Source organism: Podarcis gaigeae, assembly GCF_964106915.1.
Source record: "Podarcis gaigeae genome assembly, chromosome: 5".
NCBI lineage: Eukaryota > Metazoa > Chordata > Lepidosauria > Squamata > Lacertidae > Podarcis > Podarcis gaigeae.
Window position 1 is genome coordinate 71,621,926 of NC_139681.1, and position 14,513 is coordinate 71,636,438.

Genomic DNA, 14,513 nt, shown 5'->3' on the forward strand with positions numbered 1-14,513 from the left:
AATGACACTTTGGCCTGATGCAGCAGGACTTTTCTTATGTGCTTATCCTGATGAGGAGAGTTGAATGGTCCTAGGCTGGTTTGCAAGGCTGGAGCTGCATGGTGCATCTTGCCACTAGAGCAGGACCACAGATATGAATGCTTAGCTTTGGCATATGTAACAAACAGAAGTTATTATTATTATTATTATTATTATTATTATTATTATTATTATTTTAACAACGGTAGTCTCTTACTTTTGAAAAATCTGGATGCAGGCTGTTCTCTGCTGAATCAGTTTCCTCTTGCGGACAATCATAGTTCATCGACATGTCTTCCAAATCTTAAAAAACGAAAAGCACAACTGAAGATTCAGAATCAGAAAAATCTTTATTTGCATCAGCCACTAGCCACAGTAATAAAATAAAATGTACTGAAGATAGAGGTAAAAACCTAACTATAGAAAATACATTTTGGGGTTTTTACATCAACAATCAAATAATAGATCTTATTCTAATTGCCTCTGCTAAAAACCTTGCAGTTTTTGCTGTCACCGGATCATCTTGATCTGCTAAAAGAAAGGACACAGTAGCAATGGTTGAGCAACCCAGCATGGGCAATAATAGAGGGGTAATAACCTCCTCAATTCTTTATAAAGTGTGCAAGCCAGAAGCACATGAGCCACTGACTCAATACTGCCATCTCCACAGGGACATAACCATTTTTCCAACGGAATATTTTGAAACCGACCCTCAAGTACAGCCGAAGGCAGTTTATTCAATCTTGTGAAAGTGTGTCTGTATTTTGGAATTGTTAAATTTTGCAAACAGAGTGCCAGTGTGTCAAAATGACTAAGTGGAAAATAATCATACCATGGACAAAATTTCCTTATTGTGGCCAGATTATTCTGTCGCTCGATATCATATAGGAGCTGCCTAATTAACAACTGAAGATTAATTTCTCCCAAATTCTTTAATAATGAAATCTATGATATGATACAGGAGCTCTGCATATGCAGGGGCTCTCCTGCTTCCTTTCATAAGTTGCCGTCTGCACATCAAATGGCAGGGTAGGGGGAAAGAGCAGGACAACTCTGCCAAACAGCTCTATGTGCCTATCAGTAACATACTTCTACTAGCGCTACAGCTTCTAGCTACACAACATAATTTCCCCTTCCTCTCCATTCCCCATGCACCTCCTATATCTGCCCCAGATTTACTTCTAGTCTTCCAGAGCAGTTTTAGGAGGGTGTGCAGAGAGAGGAGAGGAAGTTCTGTTGTGCAGCCAGAAGTCCTTGAGCCAGCAGAATTACGCTGTTAGATACTGCCCAATGTCTATCTCAGTGGCGTAGCGTGGGGGGTGCAGGGGGGCCCGGCTGCACCAGGTGCAACATCTGGGGGGGGGGGACTCGCACTCGCAGCTCTCTGCCCCTACCTGGCTCCACGGGTTAGGGGCCGCAAATTACTTGCCTTGCCCCGGGTGCTGACAACCCACGCTACGCCACTGGTCTATCTAGAAAGAAAACCACTAGAGAAACATTTTTAATAATCTTTTCATCAATACCAATTAGCCAAGGTCTGTCACTCTCATCACAAAACCTCTTTAGCAATGGAACATCTCTGTGGCTGTCAAGTAACTATCTTCTCCAGCATGTGTCAAAGAAAAGTTGCGATTCTCTTGTGGAATTATGACTCACATGTAGAACCCACCACAGGATATGCCCTGTGGTTGAAGGGAGGCTTAATAAGAGCATAGGCTCTTCCACTGCGTCTCTTTTGATGTAAATGTATTTTGAATCATAGGGCAGGTCTCACTATATAAGGTCTCCTAAACCTTTAACAGTGTGATTGGTTTGTGGCTTCCTGCTCCAATATATAAATTAGATGGAAACAAAGTGATAGAAATGCATTTGCTAATACCCTGTATGTACTGGTTTATACCATGTTGTTCTGAAGGACACTACAGGGAGCAGCACACCTAGAAAAACTTTTAAAACAACCAACACTATTCAGTTAACAACAGGGAGTCCAAACAATTAATGCTTCAACAGATCTACGCAAAAGGTGGGGCGGAAACAAAGCTTTACTTTTATCATTGCTTTAAAAAAATGCAATGCACCCAAAATTATTAAAAGCATTCCCTGTTACCAAATTTCAGATCTGTGATGTCTGCGCTCTTCCTCTCTTGAATGGACCCTTCTGGATTTATCTGCAGGATCTTGTTGAGAGTGAAAATCCATTCATCCATATCTTGCTCATTTTCAGCTGCCAGCACAAAGTATGTCAAGTCATTCATTTTCAGCTCAAAGGCATGTTTTCGAAGCCTGTTATTCTATTGGATCAAGATATTTATAAGAAGCAGGGAGGAAGCAATGGGAAAAAAGCATTAAACTATAATGACAAATCCTATATTGAACAAATAGAACAAGAAGTAGCATCTGTAAGTTGCAGATACAAATGTTCTCCTTAGGTGGGTAATTGGGAATCAATAGTGGTAGAAGCAATTGAAGGTTTCTGTACCTCCTATACCTCAAACAAGAGAAAAAGCATAGGAAAATGCCTTATTCTGAGTCAGACCAATCACCCATCATAGGTCAGTGTTGTTTACACCGACTGGCAGCAGTTCTCCTAGGTATTTAAATTGAGACCTACAAAAGAGATGCTCTACCACGGAGCTACAGCCTTGCTAAGTCTTAGGTATTTAAAGTTTCAGTCTATTTCCATCAGGACTATCCCTGAACAGATGCTTTGCAATTTGATCCAATAATGTCTCCCAGTTCCACTCAGTTCATTTGGGCTTACTATCAAGTAACTGTATGTGGGACCACAAACCTAGTTGCTTATAATAGTAAGTTTGAAAGTTGTCCACAGCTGATAATGCTCAGAAAGTTTGCACAAGGCAGTTGTATACCAATATTTTTTATGGTGCTCTAATACTCTCTAAAAGGGACGCAGGTGGCGCTGTGGGTTAAACCATAGAGCCTAGGGCTTGCTGATCAGAAGGTCGGCGGTTTGAATCCCCGCGACGGGGTGAGCTCCCATTGCTCGGTCCCTGCTCCTGCCAACCTAGCAGTTCAAAAGCACATCAAAGTGCAAGTAGATAAATAGGTACTGCTCTGGCAGGAAGGTAAACGGCGTTTCTGTGTGCTGCTCTGGTTTGCCAGACTTAGTCATGCTGGCCGCATGACCCAGAAGCTGTACACCAGCTCCCTCGGCCAATAAAGTGAGATGAGCGCCGCAACCCCAGAGTTGGTCATGACTGGACCTAATGGCCAGGGGTCCCTTCACCTTTTATAATACTCTCTATGCTGGCCTCTACATAGTATCTATGCTTTTTGGGCCACCAGACTGATGGACCTTGCTACTTGGTTGTATAAAACTAGATTAGTCACTCTGTAATAACTGCCAGATCTTTCAGGTCATTGCTTGAAATGGCTATTGATTAGCACATTAAAGCAGACATAGCCAACACGGTGCCCTTCAGATGTTTTGGACTACAACTCCCATCAGCTACAGCCTTCATGGCCAATGGTTGAGGCTGATGGAAATTGTTGTCCACAACATCTGGAGAGCACTGCATTGGCTATCCTTGCTTTAAAGAGGAGACTGGATTGATATTCAATAATTGCAGACAGGCTAAACTGTATTCAGAAAAGTGCTGGGAACAACACCCCCACATCCCACGCAAGCATTTTCTCAAAATGCAAAGTAATGTTCAGAACAGAAAATAACATTAATAGAAAAAAGAGACAGTGTATTCCAATGGAAGCCAAGCAAAATAAATGGGTTGAAATGCATTGAAATATAAAAGCCAGCTAGTGTTTTACATGGCTACTGGTACTGCATGGCCTTTGATCTCTGTCTGCTGACTTAATTGAATTCCTTATAAACGACTTCTTTATAGCATTCCATAACATGCAAATACTTTCTCTCCCAAGAAACACATACAAAGGGAGAGCCCTCTCTTTTAATCTGCACTCAAATTATTCTTTCCTTGCATCTCATTCAATTCTTAAAGAACAAGAAAGCATCCTGGAAGATGTGACTTTCTTGGAAGATTAAAAATCTGCCAAGGATTTAACTATAGACTGAATCCTCTGTTTATTAAGAAGATGCAAATGAACTGCCTTCATGAAAGCAAGGAACAAATGTCATTTAATTTGAATGTTTTCTATACTGGGCACTTCACCTTTTCTGCAAAGTCATTCAAATTAGATGACAAAACGTTATCAAGTTTTTTTTTTTTTTAATAGCAAAAATCATTTTCACATGCTGAGTACTTAAACATACCAGACAACAGGAATTCAATATGTATTTATAAGATGTGCTTCAAAGTTTTGGCAAGCCTACAAGGTTCTGTGCAAAAGCTTCTTTTTCATATCTACAGCCAAATATTTCCTTCTGTGGCAAAGCTAATATAATGTGTGTGCCCCCCCCCCTTGATTCTTTACTGCTCCTACTACTGGATAAATTGGCTTTAGACTTTAGTATCTCCCACATTTAACTTAAAGTTCAACATTATGGTCTACATAAAGAATGTCACAAACACCACATCATATAGGTTGAGATAGATATTCCAGGCTCAGCCCAGATTATGTCTAATGTCTACTGGAACTATCCATCTCTTAAAAGATCACAGAGTGGCTTGAGAAGTAATTCATATTTAGAGTTTATTTCGGTTTTAACTTTCCAACAGCTATTTTATGTTACACAGACCCAGGCCTGTGTATTAATCCACATATAACACCCCACCCCCCCAAATCACATATGCCAGAGAAAGTAGAAGATCAAAACAACTATGAATACAGTACTTCTAATGGACTGGATATATTGAGTTTCCATGATGTGAAATACTTTATTTCACACCAAACAGCTGAACAGCCAAGAGCAAACATAGAGAATTAGAAAGTTGGGAGGCTGCACTACAACATGCGGTGCCTGCAAGTTTTCACCAATAGGAAAAATAGCACCAGGAGGGCAATTTAAGTCTGAGAAAGTGGTATGGAGAAATACTTTCTGTCCCAGGATTGCTATCCCAATCTGATCTGAATCCCACCCTCATCACTGGCTATGTGACACAATTAACTAATTGTCCCTAGCCTACAGTCAAGGTTCAACAGACAATACACATGTACTTAACTAAAGTAAAAGTTGCTGAATATCTGGGCACAGATCTCCAGGTATCTTATCTAATTTGCCCCTCAGACTTCTACTTTCTTCTTCTCTGATTGTTGAGTTCTGAGAAACCTCTGGCTTCCAGAACAACAAACGTTCTAGGGGTTCTGATTTAGAGGTTGCAAATGGCAGGTCTGTTTGTTCACACTTCTTGTCCAACAATACTTTGTTCTCTGGATCGACTCATTTTTATCTCTGATAATACCACCTGATAAGAGACAGGGGAAACAAATAATCTTTTCCAAAGCTTGGAATTAACATTTCCAAATGTTCCACGTATGTGACATATGGATCTAGACTAGCCATGCTGGATAGGGTTGATGTGAGCTGGAGTCCAACCATGTATGGAAGGATACAGGTTCCCCATTCCTGGTTAACTTACCAAACAAAAGCTAGCCAGGATTCAACAAGATAAAGCAAACTTTGAATATCTATGTTACCATAAAGGGGGGGTGGGCTCTGCAACATTAACTAAAATATAAGAATGCTGAGATATTTCTGTATGTGGAAAAAAATGGGATTTTGTTCCTAGGTGAGGGATATGTGGCTCTCTAGATGTTGTTAAACTACAACTCCCACAGTCCCTGGCAATTAGTCATGCTGGCAGGGGCTGATGGGAGATGGAGTTCAACAACATCCAGAGAGGGCCTGCAGGTTCCCTATCTCTACCTTAAAATAATGTGCTTCAGTTTGCTCCTTTTGAATAAATGGGATAAGTAATGTAATGTGTTACTTAAAGGCACTGTAGAAAAACAACTATGACTAACATTCAACATGCTAGGCTACCAGCCTTCTCTAACAAGTTCCATCTTTTTTAGCAAATAGATTAATGTAACTCTCTTGGTTTTGAATTGATGAAATTACAAAGAGCAGGTAGGATAAAACATTTGTATTATACGGTAGAAGAAACACGCTCTGTATTTTGCATGGTTGAAATATATGAATGGATGCTACAACTAAGTTAGACGTTGCTCTGTGTTGGAGGCACTGTGGTCAGTCAGAGAGTATTTGTATCTCCTTTTTGAGGCATACTTCCTCTGTTCAGCAAAGACGATAAATATAGTACAGCTGTAAAACTTGAGTATTCGCCAGGAAGTCTGGTTGAGCAACCACAGCTACACAGCAAAGTGCCTTAAGAAAACCTCAAGAACCCAAAGAAAACATATTTGTAGCAACCAAAGCAGTCATAAGGATAAGTGCTATGAATCAGGACCCTAAAAGTTAGGCCATTCTTTCAAGAGGAAGAGGGATCTTTCATGGCTCACGTGGAACTCCATGTGTGAATCAGTATTATCTCAAACGTCCGAGAACTACTGGATCAGGATGATTCACTCTCTTGCTTCCAAGTTGGCAAGCGCATGACACCACCAGAAAACATCTGGTGAAATTTAAGTTAGCTCTACTTTGTCCATTCAACAAAATGTAGCAAAAAAGTTCGTCATTAAATGTATTGGCATCGCTTCTTCTTCTTCTTCTTCTTCTTCTTCTCCTTCTTCTTCTTCTTCTTCTTCTTCTTCTTCTTCTTCTTCTTCTTCTTCTTCTTCTTCTTCTTCTTTTAAAGCAATTAATGATTTGGGTCACTCAATCATCCTGTTTGATAACTACATTAAGGAGATGTTCTGTGAATGATATCCGGTGTGAGTCACACTTGGAATATGACTAAGGTAATTTAATTCTATTGATTTTGAGGGCTCTACTCTGAGTATGACTTATGGAGCAATCTAAATGCCTGAGCAGCAGTGGTAAAGCCTAACAGAGTGGTGCAGCTGCCACCACGTCCACAGCCCTGCCACTCATGCTGGTTGGGGGAGGCTGGCACAGCAAAGAGGCCCACTTCAGGCCCAATGCTTTCCGGTGATGGTGGTAAGACTGGCTCAGGGTTCAGCGGATATATGGCCATCCCAGTTCTGCCTCCTCTCTGTCTCCCCAAATGCCTCATTTCAGGCATTTTCATTGGCCAATGCCAACAGTAGTTTCATGTGTCTGCCTGATAGATTGGGAATTTGGACTGAAATCTTAGTCAACACATACACACTCTCTCTATGTATATAGATATTGTACATGCATACAAATTTACACAGTAGTTTCACAATTACCTTTATTTCAACCTGCATGTATTAGCCTATATACCAAAAACAAACTCATCCACTAGGCACTGATCCATATGCAGTATAATCAAAACAGTGGCATTCATGCTCAAGACATGTGCATGATCAACAGGTTTGTGAGGGGCCTCAAGGTATTTGTGTATTTGAAATATTTATATCTTACTTTTTTACTGAATGATCCTCAGGTCAATTACAATGGGTTATCATAATATGCACTCAAAAAAGTAGTGGCAATATGTGGTCGTGTGTAGCCACAGAGCCACTATCCTGGCATTGACCTCAATGCTATTTACCTGGATAGGACTAAGGTGGGACAGCAGTGAAGTCAGAGCTACCATACTACAGCCCTGTCAATGTAAGCAGTGGAGAGGCCAGCATTGGAAGAGTGGCCCTGTGGCTTTGTACCACTACTGTACACAAAGCCACACCACCCAGCACCCTTTGAGCAATGAATGGGGTCACAGAATGCTTCCTTTCAGCTCTGCAGTCTAAGTCAACTGACAGTAGAAGCCAAGTGGCAGGAAGGAGGAAGCAAAGTCTAGCCCCACCCAGCTGTTGCTTTGCTGACTGATGCATAGGCTCAGCTTTATCTCCCCTGGTGTTATTTTGCAGGTATGCAAAAGGACAAAAAAACTTTAGAGGGTGGGGGTAACTTATCAGTGGAAGGGAAAAGCCCAAAGAGCCCAGTGAAGACTGAGGATGCTTAGTGGTCACAGAGCACTAAGTGTCTGCTTTAGTGCAAGAAATGGAAAACTGGAGGGATATTTTGGAAAAGTGCATGGTTGAATGGAAACCTGAACAGGAGCACTTCACAGTGCAACATTCTGTTGCAGATCACTTGCCTTTCAGTTAGACTGAAAGAAGGTTGTCACGGAAGCTGTGAGCAGATGATGCAACCACTTTCTCTGCACAATGGTTTTATATTGTTTTAATGCTGCTTTTATTGGACCAATTGCCGATTTTCACAATGTGCTTAAGCAGCCTCAGAAGGATGGTTTAAGTGGGACATACATTATGGAAACACGCACACATATTCTGTTACATTTGTACATAGCTTATATTTGAAAACCCAGCAAAAATAGCTTACCTGCACAACCCCCGTACAGGAATCCAAAAAGATGCAGCCTTTGGGTTCCTTTGATATCTTTTCATCTTTGTAGAAGTTCATTATGTATGAGTTGTCTGACAACTGTGTCAGCTGGAAGTAGCGCTTTTTGAATGACTAGGTGAAAACAAACAAACCAAGATTGGGCGTACTGCAAATTGTTTCTGAAAGGTGTTTTATTCAGAGAATTTTTTTTAAGTGTAGCACTACTGATAAACATTTCAAGTATATGTTTTCGGTAGACAATGGCAACATCCACTTTGCTATCACTTATAGTGCAATTTATTCATTTCTACTCAGAAGTAAGCCCTGCTGAATTCAATGAGGGCTCACTCCAAGGTAATGTGAGAATAGCATTGCAGCCCAAATGCACTTTCATTTATTCTATTTTGAGACAAATAGCTAAATGAAAATGGAAAGCAGAAATGCAATGATCGTGGGAGACAGAGAAGGGAGAGGATAATCACCAAAACAATGAAGACGTAGTATTTTCCTTACCCGAACCATAATGCTGTTGTTTACTGTGCTGTTAAAATTCCCTTTATAAAGCCAGCCTGATTTGAAAACTCCTGTATTTCCTCCTCCTCCACCTCCTTTTGAAGATGAGTGGGATGTTGTATCCTGTGCAAAACACATGGTTAATATTCCTTTGACTTGTTGATTTCCCTCCCCCCCTTATTTTTTTGCAAGCTGAAAACATCAAGCCATACTATGTGATTGAATACCTTCTTTCTATTAAACAAAACAATTTCCACTTCCTTTTTAAGTATATATTTTTCTTTTTTGAGCAAGCAATGACCAACAAAGTTTGTTTCTATTAAGTTTCCATGAAAATAAGGAAAACACCAAGATACTCAGCACTGAGGAGGAAAATGCAGGTGGGGGCGGGTATGCTTACTTCGTCCTTGTCAACATCTTCATGATCAATTTCAAAGGAATGTGAAGGGAGTTTATCTGGTCTGCATTCATGCCTAAGGAAAAGCAAATTGATTAATTTTCATCTTCATGAAATATAATGGAGTAGTCCCTTTAAAAAGGGGGGGGGGCTGCTAATGCAATCAGTTAGACCTCTTATTTCTCCATCATTTAAAAATATAGTGGTAAGAAGTGGATGGGTAAGGCATCGAGGAGCTTGGGAGCATTGGGTTGGCTCTGCCATTGTTCCTACATGCAGCGGCGGAGCAGGCCGATAGGGCGCCTGGGGTGGCGCACATGCCCTGCACCCAGGGGCGGGGCCAGCCGGGGCAGGACGCTCCATGGGGTCTCCAAGGAGTCTGCCTGCCTCCTCCCACTCAGCCGCCCTACAGCTGAGGGACAGGTGGCGGGCTGACTGTTTGGGGCAGCGAGGAGCCTGCAGGCACCCAAGCCACCGTGTCACTCCCAGGAGAGACGTGTGGATTGGGCGCATTCCAGGCCCCGTGGTGAGTGCCCGCCCCCACCACACCCCTTCCTCCGCCCCTGCCTACATGGTGCCAAGCTCCCCATTGTCTTGCCCTTCCCCTGCTTGATGACCAGCAGTGATATACAGTATTGGGAGAGCAATGCAACCCCACTAATGCCAACCTGCCAACTGCTACTACTTGATTGTGATCTCCTGGTACTAAAAGGGTGATTTCATGACTATTCTAATAAACACTGGGACTTGTCCATGCTTAACTCCCTTATAAAAGCTACTATTGTATTTTATTTAAAACAAAGTAAAACAAGTTCAATAAAATCAACAAGAATATAACATGCACATTAACTGGAGATGTGTTTTTTAAATATAACTAGAAAAGGCTTGGACAAGCATGTACTGTAAATTTTAAACAAGTGCCAAAAGCACATCCCAGTTGGCACCTGTCTCATTTCAGAAGAGAGACAACTCCCCAAACTGGGCACCACCTCAGGCAAGGCCCTGCTTCCCAGTTGCCACAAGATGAACTTCAACAGACCATGGCACAACCAGGGGCTGCCTTAACTAAAGATCTTATTGAACAGACAGGGCTATCTACTTGTTTATTTAATGAGTTGCTTCCCAGGAAACTTCCCAAAGTGATTAGCACTAAAAAAAAATGAAAACTAAAAACAATTTCAGATCCCACATAGCAACACAGTGGGGTAAGAATCTCCATTTAAAGGCTTGTTAGAAAAAGAAGGGCTTTGAAAGGTGCTGAGATGTGTCTATCATGTAGGTCCTAGGAGGGAGTTCCAATGGTGCCCCCACACTGAAGACCCAATTCCTATATCACATTGAATCTCTTGATATATATATAATCTCTTGATGAGATTATATCTATCAGCAGCTTTCTCCTGCAGAACACACCAATAAATAACAGGTGACACAATATTTTAGATATTTCAGTCCCAAGTTGCATAGGGCTTTGTATTCCTGTACCAACAACTTAGCTAACTAGCAGCCTGTGTATATGGTCTATATCAGGGGTCTGCAACCTTTAAGACAAAAAGAGCCACTTGGACCCATTTCCGAAGGAAAAAAAAACTGGGAGCCGCAAAACTCGTCATTATAAAAATAACTTTTTTGTCACTTTTTATTATTATTTCTTTGTTTGACCCCTCAGAATTACTCCTCCTCATAGAAATAAACGTTAAATTAACAAGTTACCTTTTTGTGTGTGTGTGTTCTTCACTCCCCTTCAAAACAGTGACCAGCATACATGCCCCCTTTCAATGCAGTGACCAGCTTACAATGTAGCGGGCGGGCGGGCGGGCAGGTGACGTCGGGACGGTGTGTGACTAACGCACACACTGCCCCCATGCGACGTCACAGCCAGTACAGCGCCCACAACAGTGGGGAGTGTTGGGGCGCACAATGCGCCTCCTCCCCTCGCTAGTATCCGCCCCGGAGCCGCGGCAAAGGTGTAAAAGAGCCACATGCGGCTCCGGAGCCGCAGGTTGCAGACCCCTGGTCTATATCAAAGAATAGTGTATATTAGCACTTTCAGTTTGCAGAGTGAAAAGTTTTGCTTTTCAACAACAGCCTACATCAGTGGTGTCCAAACTTTTTTCAGAGTTTTCAGCTTCCCTGTCATCTTACTTCACAATTTAAGGACAAAAAGACTGTCCCAAAGTCAACTTTTTTGTCTCCAGGTGATTATATGCCCACCTGTGCAGATTTTTTTTATCCTCCCCCCCCAAAAAAAATGTTTCCTGCTAGAGAAAAAATTGCTCTTGAGTGAAGCTGACTCCTTCACCAATCTATGTGCTCTGTGAGTGTCAAAAACAGCCAGTTAACGCAACATGCCTTGAGGGAAGGAAACAATTGAATCTTCCCAGTGCAGGGCTTCAAGGTTTCAGTCATGCTGGCAGCGTAGTATCACTGCCCGGTTCTAATTCATGTGGTTCTCAGTACAAAATCCAAAGGCAAGGTTCTGATTAGTATTGAAAAATAAAAGCTCTATGAGCTATTTGGTGAAAAATAGCTTGCTGGGAGGAAGGTACTTTTAAAAAAGAAAGAAAGCTAATTTAAAACAAAAACCATCTCCTCACCAAATTTCTAAGATTCTACAATCTAATACAAGTCAGGATGGGATGAGACACAAGGTGTCCAATGAAAGGCCAACCCGTTTACTCCTGAGCTGTTATTAAGATGGAAGGGACAGGAGAGATGTAGAAGGGCAGCTGAGAAAGAGAGGCCTCAAAGTGCTGGGTCTTCTGAATCTGCCGTGCAGCTCTATGGGCTGTCCTTGTCATCAGTGGGCCAGATCAAATGGTGCCCCTGTCATACAGGGTTGACAAGTACAGGAAGCCATGAGTGAGTTCTTTACTTAGATCTACTCCCAAGGTGTTTTAAGGGGACAGGAAGAAGTGCCCGCTTCTAATAGTTCACATTTCCTTCCCCCCTTTCAGCTAACTAGATTTTTGCATGCAAACATCCTTATGGGCTTAAGCTAGCTTAATGTGGTCAGGTATGATTTGGGGTTTTTTTGTTTTTTGTTTGTTTTTGGTACGATCACAGGGGAAAATCCAGTTGGTTACCCTCTGCTGTCCAAAGGCATCAATAAGCAGAATGGGGAGGAAGGCAATTTTCAGGGGTTCCTCCTCCTCCTTTCCAGCCCCCTAAATCTGCCCCAAAGAGGCCCAACCCTTCATAGCTGATTTGTGGGGGCAGGGGCATGCAGAGATGGGGAGGAATGATTGAAAATTGCCTCCCTTCATGATAATGTATGTCCTGTTTTAAATATTGTGTAATATTGCTTTTAATATTAATGCTGTGTTTTAATTGTTGCAATTCACCTTAGGGTTAGCAACATCATAATCAACAACAAGTCCCTGAGTTTCATGTGTGACCCAGGGTGGAATTAAATGCGGTGTTGTGCTAAAATGAACATTCCATCAATACAAGCATTCCAGCTTGTCAGGAAAAACTATTCCCCTCCTCCTCCCCACCATGCTGTTCTGTGGTTTCTGCTGATGTCCCCCTTGCAAGCTTCTCAGGGAGGCGGAAATTTAAAAAGCGCCCTTCCTGCTGATTTTAACACCCAAGAGCAAATAGCTTTGATATCCAAACTGCTCTCACAACTTGAAAGGGTTAAGAACCACATTATGTTTCCAGATGAATATCAATTTCTGGGAGTATGACTTGCCCAAAGACACCTGAGTTGAAGACACTTTAAGTCAAGGACACCCAGGCTCTATGCTTACATTCTTACTCACAACAGCACACCGATTTTGAGATCCAGTTCAGAGTCCATCAAGCGCTGCTGTTGCCCAACATGCATTCCAGTGGAGATTAATTACGTGATTTAAATTCATTATGACTGAACTAAATGGCAGCCATAGCAGGGAATGTTGTGTATACAGTGTCCTAAGATAACCTACCAGAAGCTAGGGGCAGTTCCATAGCATAAACCTAGACACTGACATATAATTATTAAAAATAACATTAAAGCACCAGGAAAAAAATAGCGAGAGTCTCTTACCTTGGTAATTGTCTAAAATCTCCTGAGTACTGCTCATATCTGTAGTTTACAATGTGCCATTGGGAACTGTAATATTTACAAGCCTAAAAAAAAAAAATTGAGAAAGGAACAGTTACATCAAGCGGATTTAGTGGTGGTGGGGATTGATAATTCATATACAGAAAAAAATGCAGATCACCCTTGTGGATGCACTCCCACATGTGCAAAAAGGTATGCATGTCCAAGAAATATACCGAGTACATACACTGGTCCTGCATCCCAAATGTACCACCAAATGCTTGGTGCTATTATCACTGTTGCACCAATAAGCTGTTGGAGGGAGACCACTTCCAGGCACTGATATTTGCCATTCCCACCCACTCCCAACAGCTGATTTATTCTCTTGGAGACAACAGCTGTAGGTAAGAAAACCCTTGTGCACAGCATCTCCAAGATCTGTGCCTCGGGGAAGAAACATTCAGTCGTTGTAATCCTCCATGATTAAGTCATGCAATGAAATCAGCAGGGCTGAAGTGTGAGTAAATGGGTGAGGAGAAGCTTGTAGGAAAGTACACAACAGACCTTTTAGGGTCTTTTCCTCCTGAAAAGCAGCCCTTTCCTTCAATATTGTATGGAGACTGCTGTTTATTCCCCCAAATGCAATTTCACTACCCTTGCAAGCTCACCAGTCCTAAGCTTTTCCATTCTTCCTCCTCCCTGTTTTTTCCTAATATTCCTTATGGTGCATGCAATCCCTGTTCCAGTGGAATCTGTGGCAAGACTCCAATCAAGTTAATGATTGCAGCCTCTGTGCAATTAATTATATCTTAACTGTCTTTTTATTTTTTCTTAAGCAGAACTACTTCTTTTTCCTCCACACAACTCATATTTTCCAAACCATGATTTGGCTTTGTTGCTCATCTTGGACTCACTCGTTAGCACAGTGAGGTATCTTTCAATATGTGTGTGATTCTCTCTCTGTGTGTACCCATAGTTCATCACATATCCCTCAAGGAGGATCCCTCACTGTCAAGAGGAATGGAACATTAAACATGTAAACTGTGTTGACAGCAGCAGACAGTTTTGTCTTCACATTAAAAAACATTTCCCAGTATATTATTCTAATATTATGACAAATTTGCTAAGGAATAAAAATTTCACAGGAACTTCATCAAGAAGTAAACAAAGAGAATGGACTTGATTAAATCCTGTCTTGAGAATTAGGGTTAAAGCTTTGTGGCAGGATT

At 41.7% G+C, this 14,513-nt stretch overlaps 1 protein-coding gene across 22 annotated transcripts in view; it reads right to left on the reverse strand.

Moving 5' to 3' along the window:
• Positions 1-14,513, reverse strand: part of DOCK10 (dedicator of cytokinesis 10) — a 201,776-nt gene that overhangs the window by 81,723 nt on the left and 105,540 nt on the right. For all 22 annotated transcript variants that reach the window (XR_014565112.1, XM_083742009.1, XM_083742008.1 and 19 more), the window contains 6 exons: positions 13,288-13,370; positions 9,264-9,336; positions 8,864-8,986; positions 8,348-8,482; positions 2,126-2,309; positions 236-321 (listed from right to left, as the gene is read on the reverse strand). Coding sequence is in view for 21 of the 22 variants with exons in the window: in XM_083742009.1 (XP_083598135.1) it covers positions 236-321; positions 2,126-2,309; positions 8,348-8,482; positions 8,864-8,986; positions 9,264-9,336; positions 13,288-13,370 (684 nt within the window). In the remaining variant the exon portion in view is untranslated. The remainder of the gene's footprint in view (positions 1-235; positions 322-2,125; positions 2,310-8,347; positions 8,483-8,863; positions 8,987-9,263; positions 9,337-13,287; positions 13,371-14,513) is intronic.